The sequence below is a fragment of the Uloborus diversus genome, chromosome 6 (genome assembly GCF_026930045.1).
Source record: "Uloborus diversus isolate 005 chromosome 6, Udiv.v.3.1, whole genome shotgun sequence".
NCBI classification, from domain to species: domain Eukaryota; kingdom Metazoa; phylum Arthropoda; class Arachnida; order Araneae; family Uloboridae; genus Uloborus; species Uloborus diversus.
The window spans coordinates 27242550-27267318 of NC_072736.1; the positions used below are offsets into that span (position 1 = coordinate 27242550).

At 36.4% G+C, this 24769-nt stretch overlaps 1 protein-coding gene across 2 annotated transcripts in view; it reads right to left on the bottom strand.

The window, feature by feature from the left end:
- Positions 1–3359: 3359 nt before the first annotated feature.
- LOC129223917 (fibrillin-1-like) overlaps positions 3360–24769 on the bottom strand; it is a 45717-nt gene continuing 24307 nt past the window's right edge. The window contains exons 3-6 of one of the 2 annotated variants that reach the window (XM_054858296.1): positions 23553–23669; positions 14366–14485; positions 12154–12270; positions 3360–3593 (exon numbers count right to left, since the gene is read on the bottom strand). In XM_054858296.1, the coding sequence (XP_054714271.1) occupies positions 3466–3593; positions 12154–12270; positions 14366–14485; positions 23553–23669 (482 nt within the window). In that variant the 3' untranslated portion in view covers positions 3360–3465. The remainder of the gene's footprint in view (positions 3594–12153; positions 12271–14365; positions 14486–23552; positions 23670–24769) is intronic. The other variant, XM_054858297.1, reaches the window with a different exon arrangement.

The window sequence follows — 24769 nt, forward strand, 5'->3', positions numbered from 1 at the left end:
TTCTTTACTTAACTGGTCCAGCTGCTTCCGATATTCTGTGATAGCTTCTTCTGCACTGCCAAATCTGCTTCCCCGCATTTTATTTTTAATTTTGGGGAAGAGAAAAAAGTCACAGGGTGCAAGATCTGGCGAGTAGGGAGGGTGTGGTAGGATTTTGATACCTTCTGCTTCAAGATAATCCTTCGTTCTCTGTGCAGAATGCGCTGAAGCATTGTCGTAGTGCAGGGTCATCCTACGCATTCCGCGTTTGGGTCTCTTTTGACGCCACTGTTCCAGAACTTCTGGCAAACACTTAGTCACATACCAGTCTGCTGTAACATTCCTTTTGTCTTCCAGCACTATAGGATCAATATGCCTCCGAGTATGAAAAAAATGTTGCCACCATTCGCTTTCCGACTCTTGTGCGTCTGATCTTGGTTGGTGACGGATCATCTGGAAAGCACCAGGTCATGGACTGGCGCTTTGTTTCTGGCTCAAACTGATAAATCCACTTTTCGTCACCTGTAACTATATCCCAGACGCCTCTGTCTTTGCCATTGTTGAATTTTTTTTTTCATTATATATCACCATTCCACACGATCCTTTTTTTGGGTGTCACTCAGTGTGTGAGGGATCCATCGTGAGCAACGCTTTCGCAGCAAAAGGTAATCGTGTAATATCGCATTGACGCTCCCGGAACTAATATTTAAGATGCTAACAATGTCCTGATGAGTTATTCTTGAGTCTTCTTTCACTAGGGACCACACTTTTTCGACATTTTCTTCTGTCGTTGAAGTGCTTGGACGTCTGCTTCTGGGGTCATCTTCTGAGGATCTTTTCCCGTGCTTAAATTCGATAAATCAGTTAAACGCCGTGCCACGTGAAGGACAAATATCCGGGAAGGTGGAAGAAAGGCTTTGAAAACACTCCACTGGTGTCAACCCTTTAGAAAAATCATAAAAGATCATGGCGCGCCAAGCTTGCCTGTTCAACTCCATTGTCGCAATGCGGGAGCGGCACGTTCGAAAGAAGAAAAACCCCGCGTAAAAATTCTTCGGTTGATGGTGCTGCCATCTACCATAAAGTATTGAAGGGTGAAGCTACTTATGGGCGCTAAAACTTAATTTGAAACTCTTCTTTTTCTATGCGAGTCTAAAAACTTTTTGAACCACCTACGTATCATGAAAAAATGGGTTCAATGACGTTCCTCCTGTAAGTTTTTGAAACTGAAGTTCCAAAAAAGCGCAATTTTAGACTACTTTCAATCATGTTAGGGGGAAGGGGTTTCGAACATTCCATGAAATTACTACAAAATTTAAATTCTAAACTGCAATTTTGTCCATTTCTATGGAAAAGGAAAAGAATACGTTCGGGGACCTGCTCGGGTAAATCTTTACATTTTAGTTGTATAAGGTAAAAATGATGTGGCACCCCCTGTCTGCCCCCTTTTAAAATATATGCAAATCAGGTACATAATAAAAGGTAAGTTAAAAAATCAACCGCCCCCTCCTTGAACAATTTCTGGAATCTGTCCTTGGCAGTCTCATATTGGGCAGTTTCAGTTTCAAGATTTAAAAAAAAAAAACCTTTATAAGTATTCTTTCACTCATGTTTTTTCAACATATTCTGCAGTCAATATTTAGAATCCGAGATACAGGTAGTTATCAAAATAATGGAAACACTTAAGATTTATAAATAATTCTTCATTTGTATGGTGTAGGACCACCTTTGACATGCAATACAGCTTGGATTCGCCCAGAAATCGATTCAGAAAAGTGTTGAATAGTGTTCAGAGGAATTTCGTACCATTCTTCATGTAGATATTGTGAAAGCTCTGGGAGAGACGTTATTTCAGGATATCGATTGCTCGAAAATAGACCATAACGGTTCAATTATAATAAGGTCAGGTGACAGTGCTGGCTAAGGCAGATGTTTAAATTCACTCTCGTGTTCATCAAACCACGATTGGACAAATCTCACTACATGAATTAAAGCATTATCAGCTTGGAAAACTCCATCTCCTGCAGGAAACAAAGTTTGCATCATAGGATGGATCTGGTCAGCTGAAATGTGTCTATACTTCTCTCCAGTGATCCTCCTTTTTAGGGTTACAACTGGTCCAGCAAAAACCCACGACTTGACTGCCCATATCATGACAGATTCTAGTCCATGCTTGGCCGTTGGAAGGAGAGAATCACTATCATACACCTGTGTTGGTGTCTTCTAAACTCGTACCCATCCTGTAGTAAGAAAAAGTGCTAAAGACGTTTTGTAAAACCATGTTACTTTCTTCCACTCATCAATCAACCAGGAATTGTGAGTGTGGCACCACTAAACGATGTTTAGCATTAACATTTGTGGCAAGTGTTTTGGGAATCGCTATTCTTCGGTAAATGTTCCGTTTATAAAGGTGCCTTCTAACTGTAATCACTCAGACTGGTGAATCCAGTGGTGATTTCGTTGTGTGGTCACTTTTGCTGCTGTTGTTCGCTTCTTGGACATTATAATCCGCTTCAATACCCGTTGACCTCTTTCACTGAGCTTCTCTTTCCGCCCACTATTTTGCTTTACCGAACTTGTCTTACCTCACTGTGTATGCTGTCATGACTTTAGATACTAGAATTGCCAAAAGGTTGAGATGTTTCAGTTACTTGCTCCAGCTAGACGCGCTCCAAAAAATATGATCTCTTTTAAAATTTGAGAGGTCCAACATTTCTTGCTCTTAAAAAAAATCCAAGCCTTCCAGAACTTCAATTAAGCCACCACATACAACCAGAATACATTCATTGCTCTTTATAAAAAAATCAAACACCTAGTTTTATTCTTTCTTGCTTACGAAGCGCATTCAAAAAGGTCACTTTTATTCACAGGTGTTTCCATTATTTTGATAACTACCTGTATCTATAGCTTACAAAAGAATTTTTCAATAAATAACTTAAGCATCAGGTAAGCTCAAAGCACTCAAAGCAATTTTAGAGAAAGTATCTCATATGATAGCAGCATGTATGTTGTGACACCATCAATGAAATGTCTGGAAGATGTCACAGTGTGGGTCAACGTTTTGTTGTGAATATTGTTTTCTTATATTTTTTCCTTTTTGTACTTGAATTTTTATTATAATGTATTGTATTTGGGCATTATTTATTAGTATTTTTCTTGTAAACAAACAAAAAAAAAAAAAACTGCTGGACTGTGTAAATTGGTAAGGGGGAAAAAAATCAGCGTTGCAATTTTTTTAAGAGTGGCACCCATAGAAAGTGTTGTGATCCAGTTACTTTCAGCCAGCGCTTCTCAAAGTTACTCTATCGTTTTTTAAGTAGTAGTAAAAGCAGTGTTTTGTGCAATGTTGAATAAAAGAACTATGATGTTGGTAGAAAACATTTTATTTTCATCTAAATACATTTTAAGAACCATTTCTTTTTTTGTGTACTATCCATCAAAGGCATTATCATGTGTTGCACCTTACTCTGTCACTTTAGTTCTGGTTCAAGGGGTCCTCCTGAAATAAAAGCAGACGCAAAACCCGAAGAACGTCGTCAGCATGATCGAAGATACGGCCACCACAATCATCAGCAGAATGGTGGATGTCTTCCCGACATTTGTTGCAGACAGCACTAGAAAATTAATCAAATTGAGAACATTTACCCATTTTTAGAAGTTAGATACATAGATTTAAAAAATACATGTGTGAAGTGCTTAGAATAACAATTAATGCACCTCCTGTTATTTTCTTTACTTTGGGATTTTCTAAATTATTTCAGTAAAGCATTCGTTCCTTTTTTTGTGTGTGTATAGGAGTGTAGCTAGTGTTTTATTATTTACTAAAATTACTTTTTTATGTCATGCATGTTGTTATAACATTAGGAATGTATTTCTGATAAGATAGCAAAGTAACAGCACTTTGTAACGAACTTAGTTATCTTTAAAAACGAGACAAAAACGCATCACAAAAAAAAATCTCAAATAACCACATTCTGAACTATTCTGCAAAGTAAATGAAAAGTAGTGCACTGCAAGTGATCAACTTACACAGGTTTCACTGTATTTAAGCATGTGTATATAAATTTTTTTTAAAAAAATAAATGAAATTTAATTAATTGAGATAGTTGGAAGTTTAAATTGTAAAATTAAGAATACAGTGAGTACATGGAAAATGAAGACAAAAAAGCATTTAGTTTTATTCAAAGTACTCCCCCAAAAATTAATTAGGGGAGGGAAGGCGGTAAGACAACAGACATATTTCCCTATCTCATAACAACTTGAAAATATTTCTTAAAGTAAGCATCTATCAGGTTGAAAGGGAGTTTTTAAGAATAGGAATAGATTTCTACCTCAGTGATGATGTTTCATGAAAATTGAATTGTAGAGTGAAGGGGAGACACAGCAAATAGGATTCAAAACTAGTGATTGTTAATCTTAATCCATATCCAAGAATTTTGATATTGGAAAGCAAGGTATCTTCAAGTATGACATTTTTCTGTGAGAAGAGAAAATTCTGCACTTGAACTCAAAAAAAAAGTTGGGAAATTTTGCAATACGCCTAGATTTTATGATAAAATGAACTTGAGGATCGCTCCCGATTCCCCCCCCCCCCCCTGCCAAAAAAAAAAAAAAAAACGGAGGGAGGGGGATGCAGCCCGTAACAAAGTTATAAAAACGAACGTATGCTAAAAATTGTGGTGTTTGTTTCCTAGCTCTAAACATTTGTTGTTCTTAAAATGTTTTAACTTTTCAAAACAGTGCCCTAACTTTTTTAAAAATCTCCACTCCGACCCCTGTTATAGCCATTTTGGCTAACTTCTACGCGTGAGGATTAATTTCACAACGCTTAACATTTTTTAGTTAATTTCACTTTAAAAAAAAAGAGAAACTAGACAGCCCAATGCTACTGGCCAGGTCATAACATCAACTTTCTGCTCACAAAAGGTCAACAACACTTATACGCAGTTCACTATCGTTCAGTAGTTCTGAAGTAGCATTGTGGAAGTTAATCTTTAACACTGGTTTTTAAATTAATGAAATATCCCCCCGACCCACACACACACATTGTAATATTCTATGCAATAGAACAAATGATAGAAATCTTGTGTTGTTGTGAAATAAAAATTAAGAGTTTTTAAACATTTATAAATTTTATTTATTTATTTATTTATTTTTTTTTTTGTTAACTTTTATAAAAATACTTCATAATGGACATTACTTTTCTCACATGCTTAAAAAAGATTTTGAGTGATAATATCACTCTGAACTGTGTTTATAATTCATTTTTAATTCATTAAAACAAATTCGTTTTCATCAACATTATTTGTTAATTTTGTATAACTATGCATGCAGGATCTTTGCTTCACTTTCGTTATTAAATATGAGTGAGGCTTTTATAATTGAGAAACAGTGGATCAAGGCTACTCTGAATAACTGTAATTACCTATCCAGAGTGTGAGTTTTTCGGTTTCAAAATCGTAAGTTTGTCCTTAAAAATAGAAAATCTCCTGCTCCCAAACTCTTCCAAAACAAATCTGCTACAGTCAAACCCTTTAGAACGTTTCGTTTTGCATAACAGGAAAACAGGATCTTATTGAAATCAAATTTGAATAGGAATTGGCAATAAAAAGGTACTCATTTCTCTTTCATATTTTCCTCTTTCCCTATTGACTGAATTAGAATTCTTCACAAAACTAACAAGTGACTGTGAATTTCTACCGCTGCAGGGTGAAAAGCTTAACATTGTGTTCCCACCTCTAAATTTCGCTTTGTTGATGTACCCATTTTATCTTTTTCTTTTTATTTCATTTCATTTATTTATTTTCTGGAGATGGAATGAAACTGGCTTGTTTTTACATTATTGATTAACTGGTATTTCGTCGTGGGCTCTCACTATCACTTTCCTTTTTACTCCTAGTAATGCGAAGTATTTCTATTGGGTGTTGTTTTTAAATCATGTCATTTATGAACCTAAGAACGATTTTCTATTGGACTGAAAACAAAATAGATGACATATACTAACCGCCAGGGTGGCTGGATTAGCCGTCTGCGGTGAGTTGGTGTGCACGCACTTTGGGGATTCTTCCCTTCTTCCCGCTTGCAGCAGTACATTGATTAATAAGGGGTACATTAATGCTTGGCACAGTGTGCCTGTAACTTTTCCTACTATTGCTCTAACCATTCCAAGATCCACGGCACGATTTTAATCTACTTTCGCTCAATCCACTCCAATAGTACAGTAAAAATAGGGGCGGACCCAAACATCCAAAAAAAAAAAGCTAAACCTGGTGCAAATTGTTTATTACCCTCCCAATAAGAACAGGTAAAAAGTCCCACCCCATTGTGCGTCGGGTTTTGGAATGGGGGGCATCTAAAAATTGCTGTTTTGGGTATTTTTCCAGAATTTTTAGAGTAAATTTAAAGTGAGAATATTATGTTATACTAAATTTAAAAGCATGAAATTAAAGGTGTTTGACACCCAAGAGGGATGACATAACCCACCAATGCTACAGAGCCCCCCTATCCCCGTAAAACGAAGCAGTACCCCCGAACCCCCTTCCATACATTTCATATGGAAACATTATTTTATGCTAAGTTAAAGTTAGAAATCGAGTGTGTCCATCCTCCAAGATCGATGGTGCACCTCCTCTCAAAGCTACAGCACCCCGCCCCCTCCACCAAATAATATAAATCCTCACCCCCCCCCCCCCCCCCTTATTTCAAGTAGAAGTATTATTTCATGCAAATCTAAAATGCATTAAATCACGACTATTCACCCCATTAGAACAGTAGCTCACCTCCCAAAACGAAATTATATACTAAAATATTATCCTCCCCCCCCCATCCCCTCTGATGGTGCACATTTAATTAAATGACCAGAAAAATTACGCTGAACTGTTTTTTCCTTTCAAATGATTTCTGCTAAGCTTTTAACAAAAAGTCTTCGTTATCAAGATGTTTTTTGGAATCTAGATCCTCAGCAAAATCGTTATTGTTGCAGCTATATCTAACACAGTTTGAGCATATAATTGAGCACTTCAGTCCACTTTCAGACTTTTCAAACATTCACTATATCCAATAAACCCCTCAGAACAAGCACAAGATTTGAGACGCAGAAAGTCTTATATTTCTGTGGTGCTTTCTTTGCACCCATCAAAAATGACACTAGCTTTCCCATACTTACAAGTTACCTATACACTGCATTGCTGGCACATTTTCTTGAAGCTTACAGATAATTACCAAAAATATGATCAAGCAGGTATCTTCCATCTATTACATATGAGGCAGTGAGAAGCAAAGGGATGTAAGATGTACTAAGTGACAAAATTAAAAATTTGGAGATAACCAGTACAAATGGTTGGTGAATCTCTCCTCTATCTTGAGGCAAGAAAGGGTACTAGTAGACCTGGTCGTTGCTTCTATACAGCATGATTTAGAAAAGAAAATCAGTGAAAGCCTACCTAGGATCTTATCTTTAAAAGCGTTTTATTCAAAACTGGAAAATGTCCACTTACATCTCTTTGCTTCTCACTGCCTCATATATGACTCCAGCTGTTCGTTTTGTGATGGTGGATGAACCTTTTGCTTCAAATGATAGCACTTTAACGATACAAGATTTCTTTCCTTCTGAAACCAGATTCATCGAATACTGATGGAGATCAGCGCATAACTCGTACCAGAAGTTTTTAACAATTTGTTATTCCATCTTTACTGTTCATACCATTCGGTGTAAAAGATGGTTTGTCCTTACACATCTTTACAGATAGTAACTACTCTCGTAACAGAAGCTAAAGACATAACTGTTTACCTCCCTTGCAAAGAAATGCCACAAAATTGTTTGCCTTCAATATCCTGAACGTTAAAGGTCTCATCGCAACTCATCTTATCATCAGCGAGCAATACCACTACCAATTTGAGAGGGAAGAAACTTCTGGAGGCTTTAGAAACGGATTGTGATTTCCAAAGTGAGAGACAAAAAGGTGTAAATATTTAGCATTCTATTGTTGTATTGCTCATTGCTCTCATCAAGACTTGTTCTATCGTTGAATCACTACAGGTTCTAGACCACCTGAATTTGTCACTGTGTTAGATTGTTGGATAGCTGATGTTTCATGTGATCATTTTTTTTTATCGCATAATGTACTCAAAAGTTTCAGATAATGTTGCAAGTATATGTCCGCATATTTAGCATAATTCACATAACCAGCCACGATTCACATAAAAGAGAAGTAGCTTGGTGTTTGCAAATGAGAACCCCCACCGACTTAGAGGGTGCAGAATTGCAGCATTGCCCGTCTCACTATATTGGCAATTCCGGTTTGTCCCACCCTTACGGTGATGGCAAAAGATTAAAGAAAAGTTGAAGTAAGTTAATAAGGAAGAAGTAGGGAAACTCTGGTCAATTTGGACTTTTTTTTATGCTGCACAGGAATTTTGTTTTCCAGCGCTCTAAACAGTTTAATAACTACAGTCACAAATAATTTTGTTACTGAGCTCGCTTAGATCTTTTAGAATTATCATTCTGACATTACCATATCATTGTGAGGCATTTTGTACTTCGGAAAAGTTTAAGTCAGGGAAATTTTTTCGTGAACTTCACTGCAATAGTTGATTTTAGAATGTAAATTCAGGGTCCCCCCCCCCAAAAAAAAAGCGATGGCGCACCCCTTAAGTGTGACGGAGTACCCATCCAGAACAAAAGCCTTCAAAAAGGAAGAAATACCCCTTGAAAAAATTGCCTTAAAAACTTCAATGACGCAAAGCTGCTCCATGAACCCCCCCCCCCCATCCCCCCCGCCTGTGCACCCCTGTTAATTAGAATTTTTTCTGTGAGAGTTTATTATTTTACTATCATAGAGTGGTTTCTGTGAGGTTTGAGATTTTTTTTGAGCAATAGAAATTATTTTTACTTAAATAGAGGATTATTTCGTCCCCCCCCCCTTCCCCCCAAAACCCGACGCGCAAAGTGCTGGGACTTTTTACCCCTTCTTGCTGGAAGGGTAAGAAGTAATTTGCAACAGATTTCACCTTTTTTTTTTTTTGGATGTTTGGGTTTGGCCATTTTTTGGACTAATTTTACTGTACTACAAGGTCCACGTCGCGCCTCCAACATTTTCTCCCGTCTGCCGTGTCATTTCTGCTTCAAGTCGGGGAATTATTGGCAACTTGCCAGCAGCAGATACGAGATTTCGGTCGGAAGAAATGAGGGTGGCAAACGATGCGACGTCTTTAATTAATATCTTCCCTAATTAGTCGTACAGTGCTGCAAGTTGGCTAAACATGATCTTCGAAAAATTACGAATCTTTTGATACCTAGTTCGAACCTAAAATCGCTATTGTTCTCGAGAAGCTAAAACGACAGACATCGATAGATAGGTACGGTTGGATTTTAATCCGACAACAGAATACTTGTAAAACCTTATTAGTAGACTGCCGATCTGATATATGTTTTTCCCCTACTTTTTTCTCTCCCCCCCCCCCTACCTGCAATTTCATATGTTGTATTCTATCAAATTTATACTTGTATTGTTTATTTTGCTGGACAATTACAGTGTTTTTTAAATTTATTTTCATATTTTTCAATTTTAATGATCACGATCAGATCTTTTTTAAGTCTTAAAAATCTCTTTTCAGAGCTATCAGCGGTCTGGAATGTGCAACTTTCCATAGTATTGAGGTTTTGTTCTTAAATGATAACGGTAATGTATTAGGTGATAAACACCAATAGTATTTTGTGATAGAGATAAGAATAGACGAACAGAAACACTTAATTCATTTCAAATTGAATCAATGAAAGCTCATCATTCTCGGAGATTTCTTTTTTCTTTAGCAAATATATTTCCTATCTCATCGTCACACGCGTGTCTGATTCGCACCCTGACCCTGAAGTGATCGTTGGAAATTCATCATTATTTATCGCAGTTATTCTATTTTTATTATTCACCAGAGAAAACGATTAGTATACAGGATGTCCCAAAACGACCGCATAAACTTTGCACAACTTTATTCCTCGTGGGGAGTACATAAAAACTGTCCAAAAAAAAAAAAAAAAAAAACGTTCCTGTTCAAGCCATATAGTTAACGAGAAAAGTACGAAAAACGAAGTATGAGGTCACTGCGGTTGCAAGGAAAAACCACTTTTATTGGACATATCAACAACAGTATTTGCGTATCTTTCCAGACGATAATGTTTAAAGCGTCATTACACGTATTTGTTGTTATACGTAATGTACGTAAACTGCTGTTGATCTTGATAGGGCTATCAAGCCCCCCTTGAAATGAGAACTTCCTTGCTTTTAATTGTTTTTTCTTTGCAGAAATGTATAAAAATTTCTTTTCCAGTCATTAATGAATAAGTTATTAAAAATGTCAAATTTTAATATCTCTAATCTGTTTTGAAATCGGTTTCCATGGGGAAAATATTCTGCTAAACCATGGGGAAAATTTTTAAGCCCCTCCTCAAAATGTTGCGTACGGGCGCCCTTGTTCAATAGCCTGTGTGTATGGCATGGCAGGCATACTAAACAGTTCTTTTTTGGCTGAAACAAACAGTTGAATATCTTCTTCAGAGATTGATTTCAGTATTGGTGGATCAGACACATATTTTTCCAGTCATTGAGACCAATGTAAGATTCTGCATCAAACTTAACAATAAGAATATGAAAAATTTGTCTTTTGGGAGTTTATTTTGCTGAACACTACGAGCTCCTAAAATCCAACAGGCTGCCAATGCACGGATGTGCTGAGCGGTCATTCCAAGCTCGTCAGCTTGCGAGATCGAGATTCTCGCTCACGTGATCGGTTGTGACGTAGAAATGTCGCAAAGTAGTATTCTAATCTACTCGAACCTGGCCGCAAGCTAAGTTCGCGTAGATTAAAATGCTACTTTGCGACATTTCTACGACACAACCGATCATGTAAGCGAAAATCTCGATCTCGCAAGCTAACGAGCTTGGAATGACCGCTCTGTTCCAAGCCTGTCAGCATTGTAATAAATTAATTTTAGGACATACGAAAACACTGTTTCTTTGGATTGCAGGATCTATTTTGCACTTCAACTCAATGGATAAATATCTAGTTGCAGTTATTTTCAACAACTGCCAAACCAATCTGCACATAAAGGGTAATTTTTGATATCAAACCCTAAACGTTGACGGCTTACATTGCAAAAAAATATTAAATTTTCAGAAGGAGATTCCACCGAAACACACAAACGTAGAATTCGATTAGGAAAAGTTAGCCATAAAACATGAGACGTTCTGCTAGGCTCTGATTCTTGCCAGGGCAGATTTTCGTGCTATTTTGCGCTGCCGACGAAGCATGTTTTTCTGAATAATTTCTAAAGTGGTGGGGTAAAGTACTGCTGCGAAGCAATAGCTACTCCAGCTCTGTTGGATACTTCGTATCTATCACATGTCCGTGAAAGCAAATTAAAGTCCACTGTATTGCTTTTAGTAGTAAATTTATCAATATAAGCTTTTGTTGTTTGAAGCTTGTAAAGGTAACTTGAATTGATCCTCACTGTCCGCATGCGATAAAAGAGATGCGATGTAGAAATGATACTAAAACTTGTCTTCGTTTTCTTCTTGAGGCTCAGGTTGCAATTTCTCTCCCTCTTTCATGTTTTTTTTTTTTTTTCCGGACAAGTGTAGTCGTTAATATCTTTGCATTTACAAAGTGTCAAATAGCAATTCACTAGCTTGGGAAAATGATTCTGGTTATTTTCGGATAGGCTTTCAAAAGATTGCTGCTGCATTTCAAGAGATAGATTTTTAGCATCTCTTACTCATTTACGTTGCAACAGTAGGCAGGGAGCGTTTGACCTAATTTCCCCACATTTCAGCCAATTCTAACACCTAAAATGGCAAGTGTGAATTTAAACCAGGTGCAAATTGAAAGTTTCATCACTTATTTCTGTAAACGAAGTAACATTTATTATTTTTGTAATTTTACAAAGAACGTATCCTATTTGGGTAAGGAAATTCAAACTTCAAACTCAATCCGGAGGCAAAAAAATTTATCAGAATGGAATAAAGTTTCACACATGTTAGTTTGAGACCATTTAGCACCTTTTTAATCCCCTGCCCCTTAACATTTCGAAAAAAAAATTTTTTTTGACCCATCCTACTAAATAGCCTTAGAACGCAGCCCCCGTTAGAAGAAAAAAAGTCGGCGAGAAAGATTTTCACTGACCCATGCACTTCTTGTTTCCTGCCGTGTACCCACTGGGACAGAGGCACATCTCTCTGCCATCTTCCACGAAGCATTTTCCAGGCCTGCAGTCAATCTCGTTGCATAAGAAATTTAGTTCTGAAAAAAAAAAAAAAAAAAAAGCGTCAGCCGTGGTGGTCACATGCTCGAAATCATATCTTCTTTACTAATAATAAAGCTGAAAGTCTCTCTGTCCGGATGTCTGGATGTCTGTGACGCGGATAGCGCCTAGACCGTTCGGCCGATTTTCATGAAATTTGGCACAAAGTTAGTTTGTAACATGGGGGTGTGCACCTCGAAGCGATTTTTCGAAAATTCGATGTGGTTCTTTTTTTATTCCAATTTTAAGGAAAAAACTATCATAAATTATGAAATTATCATAATGTGGAACCGTAACATGGGCACAAGCCAATTGGCGAGATGCGAAATTATCATAACGTGGAACTGTAACGTCGGTACAAGCCAATTGGCGAGAAAATTCACCATACATTATTTGTAAATATACAGGCAAACCAAAAGACCTTTAATTTTTCTATTACGGGCGAAGCCGTGCGGGTGCCACTAGTTATACATAAATGGCTACTTCTGTATGTATGTATGTTCAGGGTAATCTTCAAAACTACAGGACCGATTTCAACCATTTTTTCACCATAGGTAACTACATTGTCTGGTAACAACTTAGGCTATAATTTATTACTAAAAACTTAGTTTAAAAAAGTTATGATGGAAAACAGAAAGTGTTATGTAATTTCCCCATTAAATGATTAAATATAAAACCCATAGTTTGCCTTACAACAGCAATATTAAAAGTAATTATAATGAAAATTTTGAATCAAGGCTTCTCAGGAGCAAGCATGAGTTTAAAATCATTTAAACATTAGGAAACTACTTTTTGCACACTTTGGGAAACATAGTAGACAGCTTTTTTTTTTCTTTGTGTGTGTGAACTATTTAATTAAATAGAGTACGGCTTTTGTAACGATCTTTGTTTTTGTTAGTTCATATTTTGGAAATTCTTCAAATTTTTATGTGCTTCAGTTCGCGCTTTCATTTCTAAATGAATACTCGTTCGTTCTTTATACTTGTTGCTATTTGACTTTTATGGGAAAGGAAGGAGCTCGATTTTTTATCACGTCAAAGCGGTGTGTTTTAAGTTCTTTCAGTTAAAACAGAAAACAAAGGAAAGTAGCGATTGTTTCTTACAATTATTACTTACTTATGCAAGACCGGGAACTTTTGCTAGTTCAAACATAAATGCCATGAAATCATCTATCAATTAAGGCAATATTATAAATATTAAAAACCTTTTTCTCTGTCTTATGCTAAATTCGAGTTCGCCTGCCACCTCTGTATAATTAATTGAAAACAATCATCTTTTACAATGGGATCGTTTCCGAAATTTAAAAGTATTTTTTTCTGAAAGATACGAGAAAGATAATCCTTACCAAAAATAGTGTTATGATTAAAAAAAAAAAACAGGTAGCAAAAACAGGTATTCAAAGAGCGTAGAGTTTTTTTTTTTTTTAACTCATAAATTATTGCCCTTTTCCCCCGTTATCGAGATATAAAGTCTTAAAGTCTGCCGAAATTAAAGAAAAGTCGCCAAATTTAAAGACTTGGCGAGATAAATGGAAAGTACAGCGGGATTTCACCGTATGCATGTTGCAGGACATCCAGTAGCAAATGTGTGAAAGGTGTCCTCAATTTCTCACAAAAACTCACTAAATCTAGGGAATCTTGCTAAAATTTGGGCAAACTTCAAGACCCCATCTTTCAATTACGGGGACGCGTTCCAAATAATTAATGTGTTAAAAACATGTGCAATTTTTTTTTGTTCTCATTTAGATTTTTTCATTGTTCCACTATCATATGGTTTCTGGTTAAATTCATTCAGGGACGGATACAAGGGAGGGGCGATCACCGCTTCCTTGAGGATCTTCTCTATCTGTAATTTTTCGAAAATGAAGTTCAAAAAACGCAAATTTAGACAAGTGGCATATTGATGTTGAGAGAAGGGAGATCCCGGTTTGGGACCCTATCTCGGAACTGTTTCGGAATGTAAGTCCAAAACCTTTGTGATCAATATTTTAAAATCAGTATGCATAGTAAAAAGTAAGTAGTAAAAATCAATCTCCCCTCCCTTGAAAAATTTCTGGATCTGTCCTTGGGTTCATTCTTTCATTGTGAAACTTACCTTTGCAACTTTCTCTTTCTGAGTAATATTCTTCTGGGCAAAGGCAAGTTTCCCGTCCGTTCTTCTGGATGCATTTTCCGAGCCCACAGTCCAGGTGGCGTTGGCAAGGCAAGTCAGTGACTTTTAAAGGGGAAAAACACCAAATCTGTTATCTGTTTTTCTTACTAGTATAGAGTTGCGAAAATGTTATGTATTTCAAAAGCTAGTAATAGTAAACTTGAGAATTTTGATTCTTCTTGCAAAAGAGTATTTTCATAATAACAATGCAAAATATTTCAGTAAGGTTGAGGGCCGAGAAAAATTAAAACCTGCTATCTAAATTACATAGTTTGAGTCAGTAAAAAGTCTCTAATTTGTGGTGAATGATTGGATAAAGTCTTCATTATAGGCTTTTCTCTCTTATCTCATCAAATATTAATAGCTATATGTTTAAAAATCTAAGAATTTAACACCAAAGCTAGTCTTTTAAATGTTTCAAAGTAAGACAATTAAAATATTTCGATTCATTACTTTATTTAACTGCAAAGGTCCAGTCACATTGAAAGTTAAGTGCAGTTATAGCAATGGGGTTGTTTCCTTCAGTCAAAAGTACTGCTTTTAGTCACTCAAATTGATAGAATAAGCAAAAAAAAAACATAGACCCAGAAAATATTTTTATTTTCCCAACAGTTGTTTTTTAATTTATTTTTTTCAAATGTTCGATTTTTCAAACAAGCCGTGGTCTTGATGAGGTCACAAATGATGCATTTTGGCGCATCTTTCTACCACGGTTTCACGTTATGATAATCAACAAGCGAATTAAAATTGCGCTCTACGCTTGCTATCAACCATATCGTTGCCGAAACACGTGAGTAAAGATGCGAATTAAATATTTTGATCTGTGAATGGCAACACAGAATGGCATTTCATCATTTGTGATGTCATCCGCAAGAAATGTAAACATTAAAAGCGCGCCGATTTGAGTAATTTTTTTAAAATCTTAAACTTTAACAAATTATTTAAAAAATGGTCAGATCCTATGTTTTTAAGCATGCTCTTTCAGAAAAAAATACTTTTAAAATCTCGGAAACTACCCCTTTGTGAAAACGTATGTGTGTAGGGAAGAGCGGGTCACAGTGAGACGTTCGGTACAGTGAGACAAAGCTACTTTTTGGATTTTTTAATTATACTCGCTAAATGTTGCTAGGTACCCGTGAATCTGCAGCAATTGGCCGAGTGGATTCTGGGATACGAAGTTGTTGCTTGCGTTTACAATCAAATGGTCTTTATTTTTCTTTTTTTAAGGCAAGCAATGTTTTTTTTTTTTTTTTAAATTCTTACATGCATCGCATTATGACATTTACTTTTATGATTACAAATTAGCCATTTGATCACTTTCATCGTTCTACCTATGTAGCTAATTATAGTTCAAAACTTTCGGAATAGACTTTAAACGAACTCCCTAAAATGTTGCATAAAAAGAAAAAGTCAGAGTGCGTTACAGAGAGACAGATGTAGATGGGGCAGGCTGCAACTGTCCCACTGTGCCTCATCTTGAATTCTGATTCGAAAGGGATGTTTTTTTAAAAATTATTCAGAATTTTCAACTTGATGTTAGTTTACTTTACAGGTATTTTTACTCCCTCAAAAATGCGTGTTAAATCACGTAATGCGAAAATAAGGAAATTTTCTGCTGATTCCATGAGAAATTCATTTATAACTAACCTTCGATTCCAAGCGACATTTCAGATGAAGTCGATCAGAATATCTGTATAATATAGATAAAACTGATGCAAAAGAGCCTTCTTGCTCCAAGAGTGTTTTCTTATGTTCTTAGAGTTTTAGAGCATATGCAAAGGTCGAGTAGAGAAATGGTTGAGTGATGAAGAAACAGCATAAGAAAATAAAAGTATCATTGCAGAATTTTAGAAGACGAAAATACAAAAAGTATAGAAATGATAAACAATGTCAAAAATATAGCAAAAAATGTTTAAAATAGTTTGACACAACTGATGAGGTAGAAGAAATTAAATGGGGGATCTCATATTTCAGTCAATTATGTTGACAAGTGCGAAAATTGGCCTTTTGGGTTTGAAGGGCTAGATCGTGAGATACTTGAAGGAAACTTCGCTATCACAGAACTTGCCATCAAACAGAAATATTTTTGTGCTGAAAGTACTCTAAAGCCAGCTGATAACGATGGAAACTTGTACATTAGCTTTTTTTCGCAAAAGTAAAACCATTTTGAATAGGCTTACCAGACGTTCCGGTTTGACCGGGACAGTCCCGGTTTTTAGACAAAACTCCGGTATCCCTGCCGATTTACTTCACTTCCCGGAAAATGATAAAATTGACTTTAGATGAACAAAAAAGTGGAAAAGGAATTAACTGTGAAGGATTATTTAGGATAATAACTCGTACTTTGTCATTTGCAACATTAATATGTAAAGTTGATATTGAGTTAGCTTGTGAAGGTTTTTACAACAATATAAAAACCAAAAGAGTTCTAGCTAATGAAAATTACAACAATTATGTAAATTTTGTTAATTTTTTTCCTTATTCAGCGTTTTTCTTCTTTCTTAAGTAACTTGAAAATATTACCTAACATGTAGGAATTAAAATGTTTAAATTTTTCTGCTGCGGTCATGTATTATTACTCCTGGTTTCGGTTCACAATTTAGTAAACATTTATTTATTACATTGAGAATGAACTACCGTCTAAAATACTCTAAAATTCAGCCACGGGTGTGAACCCTTTTAAATAGCCGCGACACTGGAGGAGGGAGGGAGGGAGGTTTCTCTTCCGGTGTCCCGGTTGAACATTTCAGAAATCTGGCAAGCTTAATTTTGAATATTTTTTTTTGACCATCTGTACCAGATGTTGCATCCGTTCCGAATAAAAACATTAAAATGTTGTTAATAGCTCCTACGAAAAGAAATGGTACAGAGCGGAATCAATCTTTTTTGTGGCTTGAAAATTTTTACTTAGATGTAACGATGAAACTTGAAACCTTTTCTTCATTATTATTTAGTTTTGCTTTTAAATATTGAATATATTGTGTTCACTCAACCCTATATGCTGTCTCTCTGCGTCTCGTATCTGTCTCAATGTACCCTGTATGTTGTCTCCTTGTTCCCCACGCTTGAGGTACAGTTAGACAAAATTGTATGTTTCATTTTTTTATATTATTTCAAAAAATTAAATAATAATGAAAATTTTTGTGTCTCAAAAGATTGTATACTTCAGCTGCATTTCAACTTCACCTTAAAACATTTCTTATAGAATCAAAGTTTCTAAATTCCCGGAATTTTATATTTTCCGTCTGATTGTACCCCGCCCTCCCCTTATAGCAGCAGCAAAAATTGAAGCTCTTTATCAAGAAAAAAAGAAAAAGAAGGAAGAAAGAAAAAATCAGAAGATCGATATTTTAAATTTTATTGTTATTTGAAAAGTTCCGAGAATTTTCTAAATTCCAAATATCCAATTCCCCGTATAAAACCGATTTATTCCCTTTTTGATCAACACTACTTAAATGTAATCGGTCTGTCTTTCTTTCTTTTTTTTTTTTTTTTACTTTCGTCTTTTTTTTTTTTTTTTTTTGGTTGCAGCCAAAAAGCCAAAATAGCACTCTTCAACTTATAAATTTAAAAACTACAAAATATTTACATTTCTCAACTAAGCTGATTTTATAGGTGCAATATTTTCCTTTTCCTTTCTTTTCTTTCTTTCTTTCTTTCTTTTTTTTTTAAACCCGTTCAAATTTGGAAGGTATGAACAAAAAAGAACGACGATTTTCTTTTACCCAAAGTTCGAGTTGCGGGATATCTACCTTTCTTTTCGAAGCACATCATCCGTTATCGTTTGTTCCATTGTGGTTTCATCTTCAGCTGAACTGATATTATAGTGGAGAAAGCGGGTTGTTTTCTCTGCCTTAATACTGCGCTGGCAAAGAAACATCTTTTACGAAATTTATTTGCTTTCGTTGCGTTCATTCATTCACAAAATTGATTACCAAACTCAACTTTAGTGTTTTAAAAATGGATGGGATGACTCTTGAACAGAAATGCCAAAGAGGATTTTATCAAAGTGTCAAAATAAAAATGGATTTTTTTTCGGGGGGGGGGGGGGGCAGCAAACTTTTGTCATCAGGTTGCGGCTAAAATGTCGCTAAACTCGATGGCAACATGTTCTATCTATTTTAAGGAATGGACTTGTTTCTGAAATGATTGACCGGTGCCACATTTCCTCGTTTGGACTAAATAACATGAGTGTAGTCCACCTCAGGATTGTTGGCATTCGTCATTGAACAAATTTACAGAAAAACGATTGCAATCGAGGGAAACCAGGTTCGCTAAAATCAAGCATTTTCGAAACAAGTTTCCTTCGTGAAGCATCCTTGTTTTCTGCAATTTTGTAAGCGCGTGTTGGGAAAACCGTGGCTGGCTGTAAGAGGGGTAGGTTGGCAATTGTGGCTAAACAAATAACGGCCATTACGTAGCACGCACTAGTGACCGTAACACTTTTGCGAGGAAAGTTAGAGCAAAGTGCTGTCAAAACTGTATGTTTATAACATTTTCATTTTTTAGTAATACAGGTCTACAACATGTTCTAATGAAATCAAAGCTGTGTTGTTGGAGTGAAATTTTTGCCCCCTCCCCTCTCCTCCTTTTTCCAAATACGACTCGTTTTTCGTTTATCCATTCTTCTTTGTTGATTATTTTTCTATTACACCTAAAGCTCGATATAATTGAGGCTAAAAGTGAGTTTCTCAGGAGCTCGGGGCAGATTGTGACACGTTTGGGACAAGTCACTCTGTCCCGTAGTGCTTTTTGCTGACTGCTGTAATTTGGTTCTTTCAAAACGCTGACTTTCCCTCAGCTCAAAATCATAATTTATGCTACTATAACAGTTGCTTGACCTAGCAGATGTCTTATTTCCAATGAATTTTTTAACAACGTTCAGTTTTATCCAAAAGCTGTTGCAATATCAACAAAATTACATGTGAGTCTCGCAAATCAGGGATTTTACCTGACTCTAACCGTGACTCTAGTGCGGTGATGGTTTGTCCTGCACATGACAGATCTGTATTTCGTTTCAAAACGTTTAGTAAGCTTTTACCTAAGAAATGACACGTTGTGGTTTCTCCGGTAAAAAAAATCTTTGCTTGTTACATTTTTAAAACAATACTTTTGGCGTAAAATGTGGAGCTGTTACGTGGGGGACAAAATATCTGATTTCTTGTGTAATGGCCCGCTACTTGTATTTTTTGAAATTATTACTAGAAAGTAATTAGTAGGAAAGCAAAATATATAAGTGATACATTTTCACCAACAAAATCAACGGATATACTGCTAGAATCAAGAACTCTGAAGCTGATGTCGAAAAGTGTCCCACACGTGACAGATAACTTCATTAAAGAACACCAATCTTTACTAATAATAAAGCTGAAAGTATCTCTGTCTGGATGTCTGTAGGATGTCTGGATCTCTATGACGCGTATAGCGCCTAGACCGTTCGGCCGATTTTCATGAAATTTGGCACAAAGTTAGTTTATACAAGGGGGTGTGCACCTCGGAGCGATTTTTCAAATAATTCAATGTGGTTCTTTTTCTATTCCAATTTTAAGAACACAATTATCATAAGATGGACAAGTAAATTACGAAATTATCATAACGTGGAACCGTAACATGGGCACTAGTCAATTGGCGAGATACGAAGTTATCATAAAGTGGAACCGTAACATGGGTGCAAGCCAACTGGCGAGAAAATTCACCATACATTACTTGTAAATATACAGGCGAACCAAAAGACCTTTTAATTTTTTTTTTACAACGAGCAAAGCCGTGCGGGTACCGCTAGTTTAAAATAAATTAGAAAAAAAAATTTGCTTAGGAAATCACACGAGTCAAGTACTTTCACTGAGTCAACGAATTTTTAACTGGCAGCCCTTAATAATTTGTGCATTGATGAAATTATAAGGAAAATTTAGTCCAAATTGTCCCCCACGTGACCGTGGAATCACCCATCGACACTTTAACTATTATTATTATTAACTATTTTACGTTCCCCGCGCGAACCTACTTTTTTTTTCAGGCAATTCAACTTTTTTTCATCAGATCCCTGGTTTTCTGTATACTAGTACTAAGGTTAATTTAACCCGGATGTAAAGTTTGTTATTTATGAATTTCCCGCATTCTACGTTTTGCCTGGGAATTAAAAAATAGAAAATTTTTTCTAAAATAAGCAATATGTTTTCTTTTGTGCAAAGTTAATGCTAATATATCGCTGTTGAAAGTTAATCTATGAAAACAGAAATGCTACTGCTCCATGCGTAGTCGACCTTATGGACTTTTCGTCCGCCAATGAAGATGAAAAAGATGAAGAAGAAGCACAGCTCATCCTTTCTTTCAATACTGAATTAAATGCACTCACTGCCAAAAAGTTAAGCGCGGAGAGGTAAAATGCGAAAAAATGGATAAGTACTGCTTTGATTCACAAGAAATGCGGTAGAAAAGTAGCAAATATGTTTATGCAATGAACAAAACAAGAATTACATACAGGGGTGGATACAATAGTAAATTTTCATAAATTATAAGGTGACATCATATTGGAGTCATTTACAAAATATTGTTTAAATTCAAACAAACAACAAAAAACTGACTTTAATAGGGTATGTGAGCACTGCTCATCTGAATTTAAATTTTACAGCTTGTAACCAGGGTCGGATCTGCGTACCCACAGTTCCTGCAGTGCGGAGGCCCACGTTCTTAAGGGGCCCATCGGTCCGAGAAATTGAGAGAAAAAAACTAGCACTAAGGCTTATTAACGTTGCAAATATACACTGCTGGCCTTTGGGGAGAGACACTACAGATTTTGTTGCAGGAGGATTATAGATCCGGGCCTGCGTGCAACTATGCTTTTTATGAAATGATAAACCATCACAGAGTCAAATAATCTACGTTCCTCCTGTAGAGCAGTTTTCAACTCGGTGAGAGTGGCTGCGGGTGGGAAACGTCTACCGGTAGCACGGCTGAGGACATCCCAAAGACTTTCAGTGAGTCCTAAGTTTGGCCGAGTACGCTGGACAGTCCATGCACGCAATGCCCTCACTCTCCAGGTAGTCGTCAATGATGGCACCTCATGGGGACCATTATTTATTTTATTTATTTATTTAAACCCCACCAATCACCACCATACCAAAACTGGTGAGGGTTGTCCTAAAGCAGACCCAATGCTGCAGAGTACAATATCACAACGGGGTCTAAGACTTCATCCCGATACCGTATAGCTGACCCGCTGACCGTATAGCCGTCACAGGACCCCGGCTGTATATGTGCAGGTCGGTTCGTGCAACGAAATCCCTGCCCAGATCATGACACTTCCACCTCGGAATGCGAGATGTTGTGGCACCGATTACGTTTGCCTTGTTTTCTCCAGACTTTTACACGCTTGTCATTGGGTTGGAGAGCAAATCTTGGCTCATCTGTGAACATTACACTGCCCCAATCAGACACAGTTCAACTGATATGTTGGCGGCACTACTTTAATCGTGCCCCTCTGGATTTGACGGAGAGCGGAACACAAACTCGTGTGTAGCCTTCTGTGCACATTAATGGCAGATATCGTTTTACAAATGGCCGCCGCAACCGTAGATTTCACACGTTTGGAGGTCGCTCTTCGGTTCCACTTGGGGTTCATAACCTTTAGGCGACCGATCACAGGTTTTCGGACCACTGTTTGGCTCGTTAGAAATTGTTTCCATGATTGTAAAATGACGGAGTGCTGGACGCCAAAGAAAAGAGCATCATCTGTGATTGAATGTCCTGCTTCAATGCGTCCGACATGCACGCCATCGCTCAGAATCCTTTATTCGTCTTCTAGAAGCTGTTCAAGCACGTCTGTCTTGAAAACAAATCGTACGAAAGTCCTTAAGCACCTTTTTTCGGCTCTTACAAGCAACTCCTGTAACTTTTATACACTGCTGGCTATCGTATACGACTGCCTTTTTTGCTCATTTCTCTACACGAAACCGTTATATATATATATATATATATATATATATATATATATATATATATATATATATATATATATATATATATATATATATATATATATATATATATATATATATATATATATATCGCCTGTTACCTAACTTATTTGCATACTTCTATCTAGCTCTGCAGCGAATTGCAGCCTCTCTAACTCGGATTGACATCTGGAAGTTTACATTTTCCTCTTTGCGTTTAACTTTTGGCAGTGAGTGTAGTGTATGAATTGTGAGAGACTCTTTGTTCTCTCATAAAAACTAGAAGAAAAAAAAAACTTGAATATTTCAATCTTGCAAGATGCTGCATTTACTTTGAGCTCAGAGATTAAACAACGATCAACTCTTTTACGGACTATTTTCAACCTAAACGCCCAGATTTGCAACTAGTAAGTGTATTAAAATGACCTAAAAAAAGTATGTATTAGAATGTTCTTTTCATAAAATATAGATATAATACCTTTTGAAAGATTCATATTTACGACTTTTAGTTTTTTTTCTATTTGATATTTGCTTTCTATGTATTTCCCAGACTTTATACGTATTCCCGTATTTTACGTTTTTTAATCCTGTTTCTTGAGAAACGTAATATAGGGGTTTCGCTGCGTACAAAAAGTTGCGACGATTTATTTTAAAAATGTCAAAACTGGCCCCGTCTCTCCTACTTAAAATAACTGAAATTTTCCGTGTGCCAACAATAGTCATCCGGACTATAAGCTGACTTACTTTTCCATTTATTTATCTTTTACTACCAACATTAAATCTTTACTGATAATAAAGCTGAAAGTCTCTCTGTCTGGATCTCTGTGACGTGCATAGCGCCTAGACCGTTCTGCCGATTTTCATGAAATTTGGCACAAAGTTAGTTTGTAGCATGGGGGTGTGCACCTCGAAGCGATTTTGCGAAAATTCGATTTAGTTCTTTTTCAATTCCAATTTTAAGAAGAAATTATCATAAGATGGACGAGTAAATTACCAGGTTATCATAACGTGGAACCGTAACATGAGCAAGCCAATTGGCGAGAAATTCACCATGCATTATTTGTAAATATACAGGTGAACCAAAAGGCCTTTCAATTTTCTACTACGGGCAAAGCCGTGCGGGTACCACTAGTAATTAATAATTGAGTTCGTAAGAAAAAAGACAACAAACTTACTCAGGCAGGCACCATCAGCAGAGGCCGTGAAGCCTGCAGGACACAGACAGGTTTCGCCCTGTTCTCGGACGAGGCAGACTCCCGGCCAGCAAGCATATTCCGAAGCACAAGGGATTTCTGTACGAAAACAAAGGGGGCATTATTAGCTGAGCTGACCCTGAGCTGGACTTTCCAAAATCGGTTGAAGCTGTTGGCGGTGGTTTTAGAAAATCTCAGATTTCAGGGAAGTCAACACTCCCTCGCTGTCACGTCAGTGATTATTTCAATTAATAGCTGGAAAATACTATTTTTAATCGTATTCATGTCATTGAGAAGGAATAAAAAATGGAGAGCAGAGAGTGAAGCATTCAATTCTTTTGAAGCACGGATCACAAGTCACGTGGTGTATTTGAAAGTAAAGGATTGGAAAAAAAACAGGTTTCGTCTACTCGTTTTAGTACAAAGTGCCTCGCATCCGTCGAAGTTGAACGATGAGACTTGAGATCTTTGTCTCTGCATTTCTAATGCCAATGATTGGACTTGCTCCTTCCAGTTACTAATTCCTGCTCTAAGATTCACATGTGCCCCAGGCTTGTTTTCATATGCCTCTTATAGTCTAGTAAACGAAGGCCAAAATAAGCGTGAAAATAACAGAATTTTTAAAAAAATACTAAACACTTTTCAGAGCGCACTCAAAAGGACAAAATAACCTTTCTGCGTAGGAAAGGACAATTTTAACTGACCTGTAGTTTTCGCAAATTAAAGAAATTGACACCACAAACGAAGAAAAGTGCGGCTCAAGTCTTGAAGAGAATTTCTTATCATTATCTAGCTTTCAACCATAACTTTGAGTGTTCAAACATGCATATTTTTCTTATTGGGGAAAGTTTGGTTTGAAATGACTAGAACCGCACTTTTCTTCGTTAGTGGTGTCATTTTCTTGGAATTTTGGAAAACTACAGGAATGCTTAAATTGTCCTTTCTGACCCAGAAAGGTTATTTTGTCCTTTTGAGTGCGTTATGAAAAGTGCTTAGTATTTTTTTAAAAAATTCTGTTATTTTATTCTTTTTATTGTAAATGTATTCCAGGAATAGAATAATTTTACCATCACGAAACTTCACCTTATTTTTTCATATAAATGCTCGGTGCTAAAAGGGAAAAAACCTATATACGTGTCTAAACCTTTAAGCAGTTGGCACTAAAATGTAATCCTTGTTCCTTTCTAGGATTTATGCTT